This window comes from Oncorhynchus masou, chromosome 22 (assembly GCF_036934945.1).
Source record: "Oncorhynchus masou masou isolate Uvic2021 chromosome 22, UVic_Omas_1.1, whole genome shotgun sequence".
Lineage (NCBI taxonomy): Eukaryota > Metazoa > Chordata > Actinopteri > Salmoniformes > Salmonidae > Oncorhynchus > Oncorhynchus masou.
In genome coordinates, this window is record NC_088233.1 from 18,213,210 (window position 1) to 18,229,335 (window position 16,126).

The 16,126-nt window shown below is 44.9% G+C and overlaps 1 protein-coding gene across 3 annotated transcripts; it reads left to right on the forward strand.

Moving 5' to 3' along the window:
* The first annotated feature begins 6,391 nt into the window (after positions 1-6,391).
* LOC135509118 (uromodulin-like) lies at positions 6,392-14,427 on the forward strand. Of its 3 annotated transcripts, none has more exons than XM_064929478.1 (8): positions 6,392-6,645; positions 6,863-7,020; positions 7,909-8,151; positions 8,356-8,530; positions 9,082-9,187; positions 9,518-10,570; positions 12,830-13,113; positions 14,131-14,427. In XM_064929478.1, exons 1-6 carry the CDS (start codon positions 6,454-6,456, stop codon positions 9,634-9,636), a joined length of 993 nt encoding a protein of 330 aa, XP_064785550.1. In that variant the 5' UTR covers positions 6,392-6,453; the 3' UTR covers positions 9,637-10,570; positions 12,830-13,113; positions 14,131-14,427. The 3 variants fall into 3 exon arrangements, with proteins under 3 accessions (XP_064785550.1, XP_064785551.1, XP_064785549.1); XM_064929479.1 differs by having other exon boundaries at positions 12,830-12,968; XM_064929477.1 differs by having other exon boundaries at positions 12,969-13,113.
* The last annotated feature ends 1,699 nt before the right edge of the window (positions 14,428-16,126 follow it).

Below are 16,126 nucleotides of genomic sequence, written 5' to 3' on the forward strand. Positions count from 1 at the left end.
AAAATGGCCAGAAACAAATAACTTTCTTCTGAAAGTCATTAGTCTATTCTTGTTCTGAGAATTGAAGGTTATTCCATGTGAGAAATTGCCAAGAAACTGAAGATCTCCCTTCACAGAACAGCGCAAATGGACTCATAACCAGAATAGAAAGAGTGGGAGGCCCCGGTGCACAACTGACCAAGAGGGCATGTACATTCGAGTGTCTAGTTTGAGAAACAGATTGGCAGCTATGTTTTTATTTGATTTTTTTAACCTTTATTTAACTAGGCAAGTAAGTTAAGAACAAATACTTATTTTCAATGGCGGCCTAGGAACAGTGGGATAACTGCCTGTTCAGGGGCCTAGGAACAGTAGGTTAACTGCCTGTTCAGGGGCAGAACGACAGATTTGTACCTTGTCAGCTCGGGGGTTAGTCCAACACGAAAAGAGATTTGGCCCTGAGTGTTGAAAGACCGAGAACTGAAGAAAATGGAGTTTCTTGTGAGTCATTCGTCCTTTGTACCACACGGTTTCATGATCCATTTTGTCACCGTCCTCTCCTGCAGATACTGGCGTTTTGATGAAGAGTTTCGCACCGGTGACAGCGACTACCCGAAACCTGTCTCCAGGTGGGGCAAGGTCCCATCCTCTGCTACCACCGAAATATACTCCTGGGCTACAATATCCGGACCCCTTCAACAGCCGGTATGGGGCATGGAACCCCGCAGATCCCCTACGACTGGAATACCGACATAATCTGCCCGAGGACTACATTTACATTTACATTTAAGTCATTTAGCAGACGCTCTACAGGCCCCTCAGGTGCGACGTCACCGCACGAAGAGGCAAAAACAGTCCTACCCCCCATCGCGACGTCCCCCAAAGGCTAATTTTCTAGCCCCTGCTATTTGCTTACTTGCTAACCCGGTCTGCTAACTGCTAGCTTGCCGGGCCCGGTCTGCTAACTGCTAGCCCTGGCTAACTGCTTGCTTGCTAACCCGGTCTGCTAAATGCTAGCCCCTGCTAACTGCTAGCATGCCCCGGTCTACTAACTGCTAGCTGCCGGCCCCGGCCTGCTAACTGCTAGCTTACCTGCCCGGTATGTAACTGCTAGCCCATGCTAACTGCTTGCTTGCTAACCCGGCCTGCTAACTGCTAGCTTGCCCCGGTCTACTAGCTGCTAGCTTGTTTAGCCCTGGCCTACTAACTGTTAGCTTGTTAGCATCTGCCTGCTAACTGTCTGAATCGCCATGTCCCCATCCAGCCCAACCACTCACTGAACAAATATGTTCACTTGGCTACGCATGCCTCTCTCTAATATCAATATGCCTTGTCCATTACTGTCCTGGTTAGTGATTACTGTCTTATTTCACTGTAGAGCCTCTAGCCCTGCTCAGTATGCCTTAACCAACCATGTTGTTCCACCTCCTACATAAGCGATGACATCACATACAAACTAAGCTTGATGCCCTCAATCTCACACAAATTATCAATGAACCTACCAGGTACAACCCCAAATCAGTAAACACGGGCACCCTCATAGATGTCATCCTAACTAATTCGCCCTCCAAATACACCTCTGCTGTTTTCAATCAAGATATCAGCGATCACTGCCTCATTGCCTGCATCCGTAATGGGTCTGCGACCAAACGACCACCCCTCATCACTGTCAAACGCTCCATGAAACACTTCTGCGAGCAGGCCTTTCTAATCGACCAGCCCGGGGTATCCTGGAATGACATTGACCTCATCCCGTCAGCAGAGGATGCCTGGCTATTCTTTAAAAGTGCCTTCCTCACCATCTTAAATACGCATGCCCCTCTCAAAAAATGTAGAACTAGGAATAGATACAGTCCTTGGTTCACTCCAGACCTGTCTGCCCTTGACCAGTACAAAAGCATCCTGTGGCGTTCTGCATTAGCATCGAATAGCCCCTGTGATATGCAACTTTTCAGGGAAGTTAGTAACAAATATACACAGGCAGTTAGAAAAGCTAAGGCAAGCTTTTTCAAACAGAAATTTGCATCCTGTAGTACTAACTCAAAAAAGTTCTGGGGCACTGTAAAGTCCATGGATAATAAGAGCACCTCCTCCCAGCTGCCCACTGCTCTGAGGCTAGGAAACACTGTCACCACCGATAAATCTACTATAATTGAGAATTTCAATAAGCATTTCTCTACGGCTGGCCATGCTTTCCATATGGCTACCCATACCCCGGTCAACTGCCCGGCAACCCACCATTTCTCCTTTACCCAAATCCAGATAGCTGATGTTCTGAAAGAGCTGCAAAATCTGGGCCCCTACAAATCAGCCGGGCTAGACAATCTGGACCCTCTCTTTCTAAAATGATCTGCCAAAATGGTTGCAACCCCTATTACAAGCCTGTTCAACCTCTCTTTCGTATCGTCTGAGATTCCCAAAGATTGGAAGGCTGAGCGGTCATCCCCCTCTTCAAAGGGGGTGACACTCTAGACCCAAACTGCTACAGACCTATATCTATCCTACCCTGACTTTCTAAGGTCTTCGAAAGCCAAGTTAACAAACAGATTACTGACCATTTAGAATCCCACCATACCTTCTCCGCTATGAAATCTGGTTTCAGAGCTGGTCATGGGTGCACCTCAGCCACGCTCAAGGTTCTAAACGACATCATAACCGCCATCGATAAGAGACATTACTGTGCAGCCGTATTCATCAACCTGGCCAAGGCTTTCGACTCTGTCAATCACAACATTATTGGCAGACTCGACAGCCTTGGTTTCTCAAATGATTGCCTCGCCTGGTTTACCAACTACTTCTCTGATAGAGTTCAGTGTGTCAAATCGGAGGGCCTGTTGTCCGGACCTTTGACAGTCTCTATGGGTGTGCCAAAGGGTTCAATTCTCGGGCCGACTCTCTTTTCTGTATACATCAATGATGTTTCTCTTGCTGCTGGTGATTCTCTGATCCACCTCTACGCAGACGACACCATTCTGTATACTTCTGGCCCCTCCTTGGATACTGTGTTAACTAACCTCCAGATGAGCTTCAATGCCATAAAACTCTCCTTCCATGGCCTCCAACTGCTCTTAAATGCAAGTAAAACTAAATGCATGCTATTCAATCGATCACTGCCCGCACCTGCTCGCCCGTTCAGCATCACTACTCTAGACGGCTGTCACTTAGAATACGTGGACAACTACAAATACCTGGGTGTCTGGTTAGACTGTAAACTCTCCTTCCAGACTCACATTAAGCATCTCCAATCCAAAATTAAATCTAGAATCGGCTTCCTATATCGCAAAAAAGCATCCTTCACTCATGTTGCCAAACATACCCTCGTAAAACTGACCATCCTACCGATCCTCGACTTCGGTGATGTCATCTATAAAATAGCCTCCGACACTCTACTCAACAAACTGGATGCAGTCTATCACAGTGCCATCCGTTTGGTCACCAAAGCCCCATACACTACCCACCATTGCGACCTGTACGCTCTCGTTGGTTGGCCCTCGCTTCATACTCGTCGCCAAACCCACTGGCTACAGGTTATCTACAAGTCTCTGCTAAGTAAAGCCCCGCCTTATCTCAGCTGTCACCATAGCAGCACCCACTCGTAGCGCGCGCTCCAGCAGGTATATTTCACTGGTCACCCCCAAAGCCAATTCCTCCTTTGGTCGTCTTTCCTTCCAGTTCTCTGCTGCCCATGACTGGAACGAATGGCAAAATCTCTGAAGCTGGAGACACATCTCCCTCACTAGCTTTAAGCACCAGCTGTTAGAGCAGCTTACAGATCACTGCACCTGTACATAGCCCATCTGTAAACAGCCCATCTATCTACCTACCTCATCCCCATACTGGTATTTATTTTGCTCATCCCAGTATCTCTACCTGCACATTCATCTTCTGCCGATCTACCATTCCAGTGTTTAATTGCTATTTTGTAATTACTTTGCCACCATGGCCTATTTATTTCCTTAACTTACCTAATTTGCATTCACTGTATATAGACTTTTTGTTTTCTTTTGTTCTGCTGTATTATTGACTATGTTTTGTTTATTCCATGTGTAACTCTGTGTTGTTGAATGTGTCGAATTGCTACGCTTTATCTTGGCCAGGTCGCAGTTGCAAATGGGAACTTGTTCTCAACTAGCCTACCTGGTTAAATAAAGGTGAAATAAATAAAGGAGCCTTCCTCAGCGATGATGGCGGTGAGTGAGTTGTTATAGGGGATAATGGCTGTAAAAAAAATGGAGGGAGGCTATAGATACTGAGCTGAGAGGGGAAAGAGTTTGGACACATGGAATGCCTGGCAAAGGTTGTCTAGCGCAGGTACCTCATAATTCCTCCTCTCCCACCCCAGCTAATGCTTTTCAAAGCTGTTTCCTATAGTGAATAAACAACTATGATGGTCAAATGTCTTCCAGATAAGTAGTTTTTCATTTTTCCATTTTCATCAAAAGGGATAGGTACTTGTGGAGGAGAATTAAAAATAGTCTCTAGTCCAAGTGAAGGCTTCTCCTTCACAGTACTGTAACTATTACTAATGGTGAACAGGACTAGCACAGGTCTGCAATGACAGTATCCTGTGAAGTGTGATGAACTTGTCAAGATTTGGAGCAGAAGATGCATACCCAAAGAAGGTTAACAGACTAATGACTCAAACTTGAAAAAAATGAACAAATAGCATTTCCACAGTAAATTCCCTCGGTGCTTTTCAACATTTGCATCAACAATATTTGTCTTCCCTACCCAGCTTACACATACTTCTACAAGGGCTCCAAGTACTGGAGGTTTGATAACCAGAAGATGAAGGATGACCCAGACTACCCCAGATCCATCCTTAAAGACTTTATGGGCTGTGATGGAGCCCCAGGCGTGGACCCAGATACAGATGACACAGTTACAGGCCGCAAGTGGCCAACAGTGGACCGGCCAAAACCACAACCACCAGTTGGCTCAGTCCCGGATGAGGTGGACAGAGAGACCAATTAGGATTACACCAACGATGTGGATTATGAACCTGATGCGAAGGACAAAGGGGTGGATGTGGTGGTGAGGATGGCTGAGAACGAGGCCAAGGTTATGACCCTGATCATAGTGACCGTGCCCCTGGTCCTGGTGCTGTTCATCCTACTATTGATCTATGCTATTATCAACACCCTGCAGAAGAAAGAGGCGCGCAGACTTTTGGTAAACTGCAAATGATCCCTGCAGGAGTGGGTTTGATCTGCTCCAGAAATGGATTCACACACACGCAAACACATACACAAACCATACATAGGCACATTCCATTTGAACACATATATACACACAAGCATTACATAAAATACAAGCACACAGTTTCCCTATCTTTCCTTCATGGTGCTTTAACCGATCTTGATTTAAGCCTGTTTATAACAGATAATATGCACTTTTAACGTCCCGTGTTTAGATTTTTGTTAGTTGCGGTTGTAGTTTAGCTACAGATTTCCGTGAATGTCCTTATAAAACAGAGTGGTGGTGCGTGAATGTCTAACAGTTGTGTGTGCTGTAAACACAAGACCACCGTCTCCCACTGTGTCTTTCTTCTAGGGGGGGTAGTACCCTAGCAGTGCTATAGCCTATGCAGACGAGTAGGCCTAGGCCATCTCCATTGGAAGACCATAAAAAATTGAGACGTTCTGCAATTGACTGGTGCAATTAGGTTGCTGATAGGCTGGGAAAGATGGGGTGACTTCATTTCTGTGCTTGGCCAATGAGGTTACTCGATGGAAGTTGGGGCGCTCCGAGGGAAATTAAAGTGTGTGACTGGGAGTAGGCTTATTGCTCAGATACAAATAAACAGGTGTTTTACATTCAGGTAATCACCTAGGTCTATGGTAATTACAGCTCCAGGACTTTCGATCTGTTGAGTATATAAGGCTCCGTTTTTTTTTTGTATTCTTCAGACAGGGCTATGTTACTATGACCTTCCAGTAATTCAAGTCAGTACAAAAATAAATATATATTTTGGAAACAGATTGCAAATAACCAATGGCGCTCAAATTCAACTTGAAGGTGTGTAGATACTGTTATGCTTGTATTGAAACGAAAGGACACGTTTAGAAACTACACTGTAGAAAATTAATTAAACCTGTTAAATGTCATGTAGGTTAATTGCTGTGGAATTTACCAGGTATTTGTGGTCCTCGTCATTTTCTGCTGTGACTGTGTCCTTGGTGAGAAACACATTTGTCTGATTTCTATAGCTTGCGAGTATTTACTTGATCATTTCATGAGTGGCCTCCATTGATGTCATGTTTTCTCTCAGGAATATGCACTGTCACACACTGCACTGACACAACCAAGTGTTTGCTATCCTCGACAAAAGCAACTGCAAATGTGCTGTTGGCTACTATGGAGACCTGTGTGACAAAGGTTTAAACATTTTGGTAGACCAGAATAACTACAATAGTTCTATTGGAATTTGTTCTAAAACTGTTTTAATTTATTTTAGTTGCTACCATCAATGTCATGTGTGGCAAAGACTACATTACTATCATGGTGAATGAGGACTTTTTCCAGTACTACAAAGTACCTATGGAATCTCTGCACTTGAAGAATGAGTCTTGTCGTGCCCAAAAGGAGGTTATGTCTAACGTCCCATACTACATTGTGCGGATATCAAAGGATCAGTACATTTCCTGTGGTGGTAAACCACTGGAGGTAAGTATGATTCATCCCACACTTCATATTATCCTTTGATAATCCTGTCTCAGAAAAGGCCTAATCTCAAAGCTCAACACACTGCTCTATAGTTGTCATGCGCCGATTTGAGGGCAGAGGTTTTTACCCTTGTTATCGCAGCAAGTCCAAGTGGTGACTTATTTATGAAGCTGGAAGTTTGTTTTTACTGGCATTGTGCTCTCTCTTTTTACAACAGAAAAACATCACTCACATTGCATACGCCTTAACTCTCATGTCGGCCCCTCAAGTCTATGGAAATATAATAAGAGACCCAATGATAAAAATTGAGTACACGTGTATCTACCCATACATCCGCACTGTCAGTTTGCCGTACCCCATCATCCCCTTCTCTAGGTAAGGCCCACTCTCTAAAAATTGACTTGATCACAACTTAATGTACTTAAAGTTTGTCTTGCTCTATTACTGGCACGACCTAACAAGTAGACTCACTTGAGATGCAATTTGTCACATTGCCTTATTATTTGATACTCGGGTTTCCTCTCCAGGAACAATTCTGGGCTCTAGTTTGAGCCTGTACAATAGGTCCAGGAGTTATTCTTGCTAGTCTGACATTACTGATGTTCCAGCTGTTGATGGTGTTAAGGGTAAATGTTATACTAATCTTGGTTATTATTTCTCAATTCTCTTCGTGAAAGCCACCACTGTCTTGTAACCCCCCATGGCTAGTTGTAGGTGGTTGGTTGGAATTTAGAAAATGCTGTTTATTTCACTTTTGCCATGTGACGCAATCTTGATTTCAATTATTCTCATTGATTGAGACAGGTGGGTGTCCACACAAGTGCTGCATGTCATGAGTGTGACTCAGAAATAAAGCTTTGTGTTGAATGACACTTGTCTGTCTCAATGGGAGAAGATTTGAAATGGGGAAGATGGTGGCATACACCGTTGTTGCATTACTTCCTTGAGGATAATGTATTGACTTTAACTGGGCATTTTCTAAATTCAAACAAACCACCTGCACCTAGCCGTGAACTTTTAGAAGACAGTTGTGGCTTTCAAGTGGGCCATTGAGGAATATTCACTTAGTGAGTGTTGGTAGAATATTTAGCTTACCCTTAATTTTTTACCTTTTTATTAATACTACCTAGGTAGCAACCGCCATCTGGGACAGCGAGTAATGTCGAACTAACCACTGATTTATAAGCAGGAGTTCTTCCGGTTCAGGTAATGTGGATATGACAAGCATTTCTCTCACAGTAATCCTGTGCTGTTTTGGTTCAGTGAGACTGTGATGCGGATGGGTGAGTTGGATGCCAAGGTGGAGATGGCCCTCTTCACAGATCACACCTACACAGAGGCGTTCCAAAGCTCACCGCTGATCCACCTCCGGGACAGGGTGTATGTGGAGATCAAGGTCGTGGAGCTGGAGGACGTCTTCCACTTGAGGGTGAATGAATGCTGGGCCACACAGTCCCCCAAACCCAACCAGTCAGACGGCTCCGTTCACACCCTGCTGCGCAATGGGTGAGTGGACAATCAACATTTATCCCCGGGAACATGTACGCCTACTTCTGCTCTTGAAACATGGCATGAAGAATTAATTTAGCATGCTGTGAGCAATTCAGTTGAGCTGAGGTCAATTTGGCATGTCCGACTAATTGTGGCAGATCAGTGTTAAATTTGATGAAGGTCTTGGATTTATTCAACCCAAGACACTCCCCCTCACAGGTGTGTGAATGACGAAACTGTCACCTTTCTCAATACGACAATGGGCGCCAATGGAGAGGCCTCAACCATCCGGTACAGCTTTGACATGTTCCGCTTTGTTGTGGAGCCTCATGACCTGTACCTGCACTGCACAGTGCGCTTGTGCTCCCTGGATGATGACGAACCCTGCATTCCTGTAAGTTCACTGGCCCTTGGTGCAGCGGGCTAAGGCACTGCATAGCGGTGCTAGCTGTGTCACTACAGATCCTGGTTCGATTCCAGGTTTTGTTGCCGCGAACGGGAGACCCATGAGGCGGCGCACAATTGGCCCAGTGTTGTCTGGGTTAGGGAGGGTTTGGCTGGCCGGGTTGTCCTTGTCCCATCGTGCTCTAGCGACTCCTGTGGCAGGCCAGGCGCAATGCACACTGACACGGTCGCCAGGTGTACGGTGTTTCCTTCGACACGTTGGTGCGGCTGACTTCCGGGTTAAGTAAGCATTGTCAAGAAGCAGTGCGGCTCGGCGGGGTTGTGTTTCGGAGGATGCACAGCTCTCGCCCTTCGCCTCTCCCCAGTCCGTACGGGAGTCGCAGCAATGGGACTAGACTGTAACTACCACTTGAATACAATGAAATTGGGATGACAAAAGGGGTTAAAAAGGCTCAAATATTATTTATATTCATGAAGAAAATGCATTTTCAGGTGGCATGGCATACAAGATTGTCTTTTATTAATGCTTTACTGCTACAGGAGTGCAAATCTATAACCAAGAGGGCTGCAGTGCGTGGAGACCCAACTCAAGGTCTACTGTCATATGGACCAATCAGGATTGACATACCAGACCGACCCCAATCTAGTAAGGATTTGTTTCGTTATCTACGCAAGATTAAAATATATTTTCTTGCCGGGCTCAAATGTTGCCCTTGCTCACTCTACTTGCCTGCATTTTTTTTTTGTATGATTGTGACGTAGACCAGAGGGCTATACTACAAAAGCTCAACATGGGTATATGTTTTTGGTTGAGTCATTCTTTCAATTTTCAAAATAAATGGTTATGTAAGACTGTTACCATTGATCCTGTTACTGTTATCATTGATCCTACATTGTAGTATACCCCTCTGGGCTCATGTTGCAGCTAGAGGCAGGGTGGTGTGAAGTGTTTTCAACAGTCTTGACTTTGTTCCAGATCTGCTGCTGCTGATGATTCCTGTGGCTGGCATCTGGGTCCTGGGCCTCTTCCTCCTCGCCCTAATCACCATCGCTAAGGCAGGAAACCGACGACTGTCACAGCTAGCAAACCGCTGAAATCCAACTTGAATAAAAATAATAATTTCTATGACAATTAAATGAGTCCCTCTCTGCAGAAATGTTGTGCCTTTGACATTTTATAAACATGACTTACCACAGAGCTCTGAGCATTCAGCCCTGTAGTTCAATGTGGCTGTGGGTTACAAACAAGTTCAAACATGAGTTACTGGTTTAAATCATGACTGGGCTCATCAAACACCAACTCCTATTATAGTGTAGTGATTCTTAGCTGTCAGCAGATGGCAGTAGGAGCCAACTGGGTGGTCGGTCTATAATTCATCCCCAGGGGGAGGGGAGTTTATTTTCAAGAAATTGCTTTGTCTAATAGACTTCTTCCCACAGTATGTAGGCTACATTAACTTTCCTCCCGATTTCTCTAGCAGAGTCACTGCTCTGTTTGTCTTCTCAGAAGGCAGTGAGTTTATTGGACTCAATGTAATCCAGGATCGCCTGCAAGAGGAATGCGGTGGTTTAACTCAAAGAAGAAATGCTGTTCTTACCTTTAGCTCATGTGGGCCATTAAGAACTGGGCATGAATGGAAAACTGACTCACGCCTTAAATAACCCATGATCACATATATTGGGATAATTTCTACCAGTTCTAACCCGAACTGTTTCGCAAACGATCCGATTTCAGCGCGCCACGACCCAATGCCCAGTGGTTGAACTGCGGAGAGAACTTGAACACAAACTGGATTTTGAACTCAACCAAAGAGTTTGACTATGCAGTCACATAGCAGATCACTTGACGGCAATTTTCAATCACATCTGAATGACAGTCCATTGCACGGGCGAACGAGGCTGCATAAAAATGGCATCTCTCTGGAGAAGCGCTTCTCCGAGGCTGTGGAAACAAATAATGGCCTTAATCGTCTTGCTCTTGCGCAACAGGCTTGTTACCAATGCGGACGAAGACCATTTCAACGCAGAGGTACAGTATGTTGTATACGTGTGTCCTTTAATGTCAAAATATGGACGTTTTTATGGTGCGTAAATATGTAGAATTGTGGCCAATGAACTTAGTTTCCTTTAACTGAAACGTTGCATGACCATCTCTTATCCTGGTCAGGTAATCTAAACTGATCTTGCATTTTATGTGATCTAATGACTTCTCATGCGCTGATTCATGGACATATTTGATGCACACATGTATGACCCTTGACCTTTCCAATAATGGATATTGGGCAACATTCCCACTTCATGCATGGCAGGCAGATTATTAAGACTAATCGTGTGTTGTGTAAAAGTTTGACCTCTAGGGTTAACCCCTATTTACATGCTTGTAAACCACAATGTGTTCCTCATCTACTGTACTGCTTATCCTGCAGGCATGTTGTGCAAGATATCCAGAATGAGCACCCTGAGTCACCATTTTGGTGGCCTGAAGCTGCTTTTATTTCTCTCTCTCTTGCCCTCTCTCTGTTTGTGTGTGTGTGTATGGGTCTATGTGTGCAGGCGTGCAGTGCATGCTTGTTTACAGAGAAAGTATGAGCTCTCTGGTTGTGCTCAGTGGGCCCATTTGTTTTTAAATTCCCCTGTCAAGGCTTTTGCAAGGCAAGCTCTCTATGCTGTATTGGCTGGGTCTCTTGTTTCCATTGGATTATCAGTGGTATATTAATATTGTACGCCAGACTTTACAGCCAGACACACGTCTGCTTGTGGCTATATTAATCAGTAGCGTGCCGTGGTTCTGGGGCCTGGGCCTTCAGTGAAGTCCTACACAGTCCCACCTGAATTAATCCACCTCTTATTACCATCATTATGATGCCATGGCTCTAGACACTATATATTTAGACAAACGCAGTATAACCAGGCGTTGCGTCACCTTGAAATTGACATTTTTATTCAGAGAATTGCAGGGGAAGAGTACAATACCTTTTCATTGTGCAGCTTCGTTGCCCTGCGCGCTTGTTCGTTGAGCTGTAGATCCACTCGGGTGTCCCCAAAAGTTTTCAAAAGCACCATTGCTTGTAAGTGCCCAGCCGTACTTTGGTGTCTCGTTGCTGCCTTGGTTAGACAACTCAGGTTTGCAAAGCCAGTGTGGCTCCAAACACTAAATCGATCACTTGCAAATAATAGGCATTCCCAGCAGTACAGTTTGCAGTGCTTCTCGGAGCCTGTGAGTCATTGATAGCACCCATAGTTGAAAGTGGCGAACGAACCCCTTTCCCGCCTGTGACAGGCTTTGTAGCGTCGGCATCTACCTCTCCTGACAATGTCCAACTTTTCTTGAAAAGTTTGTCTTGAGAAGGGCGTTATAATTATATCCTCGACCAAATCGATATCTTCTCCTTCCGCCATTGTGGGTTGAAAAAACAGCTTAGTAGTACGCAAATTAATTCGTTGATCAATTTCAGTTTCCTAGTTCTGAGACCTGTCCATATAGGACCTGCCTCTCAATATTGGTAATCCAATCAAAAGACGTGCACGCACTACGCCTGCAAGCTGGCTCCTGTGTAACACTGGAGCCAGCCAGCAGGCGTACAATAGCCAACTCTAAAGCTGATTGGTTGACACTAAATTTTAATTTCCATTCACTTTAAGCTACAAGCCACCCGCACTGTTGATTCTGAAGGCCTGAGGGCAGATTTTAGACCCCTGGCAACACATGATGGCTGAATATGATTGGATAAAAGATCTAACATAAAGACCAGCCCTCCAAATCTCAACCTGGGGTTGGAAGCTGTGCAACCAAGAGGAACGCTATGAAATGAAGAGTGTAACTCTTACTCTAGGGAATAATTTAATACATATTTGTGGGAAAATAATATATTTAAAAAAAATTATATTCTGATGATGTTTAGGCCAGCAGAGAAGGCCTTGCTGGCCCTGACGGCCCACCACTGATATTAATGGTATATATTGTACAGTCGAATTTAGACGGTTTATGTCGAATTTGTGTTGTAATTTACATGTATTAAAATCTGTATATCAGTATTTTGTTTTGGGTTAAATGCTTACATTCCAAAGCTTTTACTCTTACACCCAATGACGTCTGCTCTATCCTATTATCTGTTGGGCCGACCCTGTGGTTATCTAAACTGCCAGTAAGAAGGTGTGACTCAAAGAGTAATGCCATGAAGTAATAGAAACCATCTGTTTCTCTGTCCTCTCTCTATATATTTTAACTGCTCTCCCTTTGATATTGCTCTCAATTCTCTTGTCTCTCTATTTGTCTCTCTTTCTCTAGCTCTCACGCCATCTATCTATCTCTGTTGTATAATTGTAGTCGTGGTGGCGGAGGTTTGGCTACCTGTCTCAAGCCAGCAGACAGATGTCAACCATGCAGTATGGATACCACTGGCAGCCTCCCATTTCTCTCCCTCCAGGTATTGACCTCTTCCTGGTTGCGGTGCATGAGCTAGGCCATGCTCTGGTTCTGGGGCACTCTGATGGCTCCCCTTTACCAGTACATGGACACAAAGATCTTCTCACTCCCAGAGGATGATAGGAATGGAATACAGAAGATATATGGTGAGGAGCCTGCCCTCAGGCCCCCACAGCCATCACACACACACGCATGGATAAACATGCACACACATGCTTATACTACCGTTTAAAAGTTTGAGGTAACTTAGAAATGTCATTGTTTTTAAAAGAAACACACTTTTTTGGTCCATTAAAATAACATAAAATTGATCGAAAATACAGTGTAGACATTGTTAGTGTTGTAAATAGCTATTGTAGCTGGAAATGTCAGATTTTTGATGGAATATCTACATAGGCGTACAGAGGCCTGTTATCAGCAACCATCACTCCTGTGTTCCAATGGCACGTTGTGTTAGCTAATCCAAGTTTATCATTTTAAAAGGCTAATTGATCATTAGAAAACCCTTTTGTAATTATGTTAGCACAGCTGAAAACTGTTGTCCTGATTAAAAGAAGCAATAAAACTGTCCTTCTTTAGACTAGTTGAGTTCAGCATTTGTGGGTTCGACTACAGGCTCAAAATGGCCAGAAACAAATAACTTTCTTCTGAAAGTCATTAGTCTATTCTTGTTCTGAGAATTGAAGGTTATTCCATGTGAGAAATTGCCAAGAAACTGAAGATCTCCCTTCACAGAACAGCGCAAATGGACTCATAACCAGAATAGAAAGAGTGGGAGGCCCCGGTGCACAACTGACCAAGAGGGCATGTACATTCGAGTGTCTAGTTTGAGAAACAGATTGGCAGCTATGTTTTTATTTGATTTTTTTAACCTTTATTTAACTAGGCAAGTAAGTTAAGAACAAATACTTATTTTCAATGGCGGCCTAGGAACAGTGGGATAACTGCCTGTTCAGGGGCCTAGGAACAGTAGGTTAACTGCCTGTTCAGGGGCAGAACGACAGATTTGTACCTTGTCAGCTCGGGGTTAGTCCAACACGAAAAGAGATTTGGCCCTGAGTGTTGAAAGACCGAGAACTGAAGAAAATGGAGTTTCTTGTGAGTCATTCGTCCTTTGTACCACACGGTTTCATGATCCATTTTGTCACCGTCCTCTCCTGCAGATACTGGCGTTTTGATGAAGAGTTTCGCACCGGTGACAGCGACTACCCGAAACCTGTCTCCAGGTGGGGCAAGGTCCCATCCTCTGCTACCACCGAAATATACTCCTGGGCTACAATATCCGGACCCCTTCAACAGCCGGTATGGGGCATGGAACCCCGCAGATCCCCTACGACTGGAATACCGACATAATCTGCCCGAGGACTACATTTACATTTACATTTAAGTCATTTAGCAGACGCTCTACAGGCCCCTCAGGTGCGACGTCACCGCACGAAGAGGCAAAAACAGTCCTACCCCCATCGCGACGTCCCCCAAAGGCTAATTTTCTAGCCCCTGCTATTTGCTTACTTGCTAACCCGGTCTGCTAACTGCTAGCTTGCCGGGCCCGGTCTGCTAACTGCTAGCCCTGGCTAACTGCTTGCTTGCTAACCCGGTCTGCTAAATGCTAGCCCCTGCTAACTGCTAGCATGCCCCGGTCTACTAACTGCTAGCTGCCGGCCCCGGCCTGCTAACTGCTAGCTTACCTGCCCGGTATGTAACTGCTAGCCCATGCTAACTGCTTGCTTGCTAACCCGGCCTGCTAACTGCTAGCTTGCCCCGGTCTACTAGCTGCTAGCTTGTTTAGCCCTGGCCTACTAACTGTTAGCTTGTTAGCATCTGCCTGCTAACTGTCTGAATCGCCATGTCCCCATCCAGCCCAACCACTCACTGAACAAATATGTTCACTTGGCTACGCATGCCTCTCTCTAATATCAATATGCCTTGTCCATTACTGTCCTGGTTAGTGATTACTGTCTTATTTCACTGTAGAGCCTCTAGCCCTGCTCAGTATGCCTTAACCAACCATGTTGTTCCACCTCCTACATAAGCGATGACATCACATACAAACTAAGCTTGATGCCCTCAATCTCACACAAATTATCAATGAACCTACCAGGTACAACCCCAAATCAGTAAACACGGGCACCCTCATAGATGTCATCCTAACTAATTCTCCCTCCAAATACACCTCTGCTGTTTTCAATCAAGATATCAGCGATCACTGCCTCATTGCCTGCATCCGTAATGGGTCTGCGACCAAACGACCACCCCTCATCACTGTCAAACGCTCCATGAAACACTTCTGCGAGCAGGCCTTTCTAATCGACCAGCCCGGGGTATCCTGGAATGACATTGACCTCATCCCGTCAGCAGAGGATGCCTGGCTATTCTTTAAAAGTGCCTTCCTCACCATCTTAAATACGCATGCCCCTCTCAAAAAATGTAGAACTAGGAATAGATACAGTCCTTGGTTCACTCCAGACCTGTCTGCCCTTGACCAGTACAAAAGCATCCTGTGGCGTTCTGCATTAGCATCGAATAGCCCCTGTGATATGCAACTTTTCAGGGAAGTTAGTAACAAATATACACAGGCAGTTAGAAAAGCTAAGGCAAGCTTTTTCAAACAGAAATTTGCATCCTGTAGTACTAACTCAAAAAAGTTCTGGGGCACTGTAAAGTCCATGGATAATAAGAGCACCTCCTCCCAGCTGCCCACTGCTCTGAGGCTAGGAAACACTGTCACCACCGATAAATCTACTATAATTGAGAATTTCAATAAGCATTTCTCTACGGCTGGCCATGCTTTCCATATGGCTACCCATACCCCGGTCAACTGCCCGGCAACCCACCATTTCTCCTTTACCCAAATCCAGATAGCTGATGTTCTGAAAGAGCTGCAAAATCTGGGCCCCTACAAATCAGCCGGGCTAGACAATCTGGACCCTCTCTTTCTAAAATGATCTGCCAAAATGGTTGCAACCCCTATTACAAGCCTGTTCAACCTCTCTTTCGTATCGTCTGAGATTCCCAAAGATTGGAAGGCTGAGCGGTCATCCCCCTCTTCAAAGGGGGTGACACTCTAGACCCAAACTGCTACAGACCTATATCTATCCTACCCTGACTTTCTAAGGTCTTCGAAAGCCAAGTTAACAAACAGATTACTGACCATTTAGA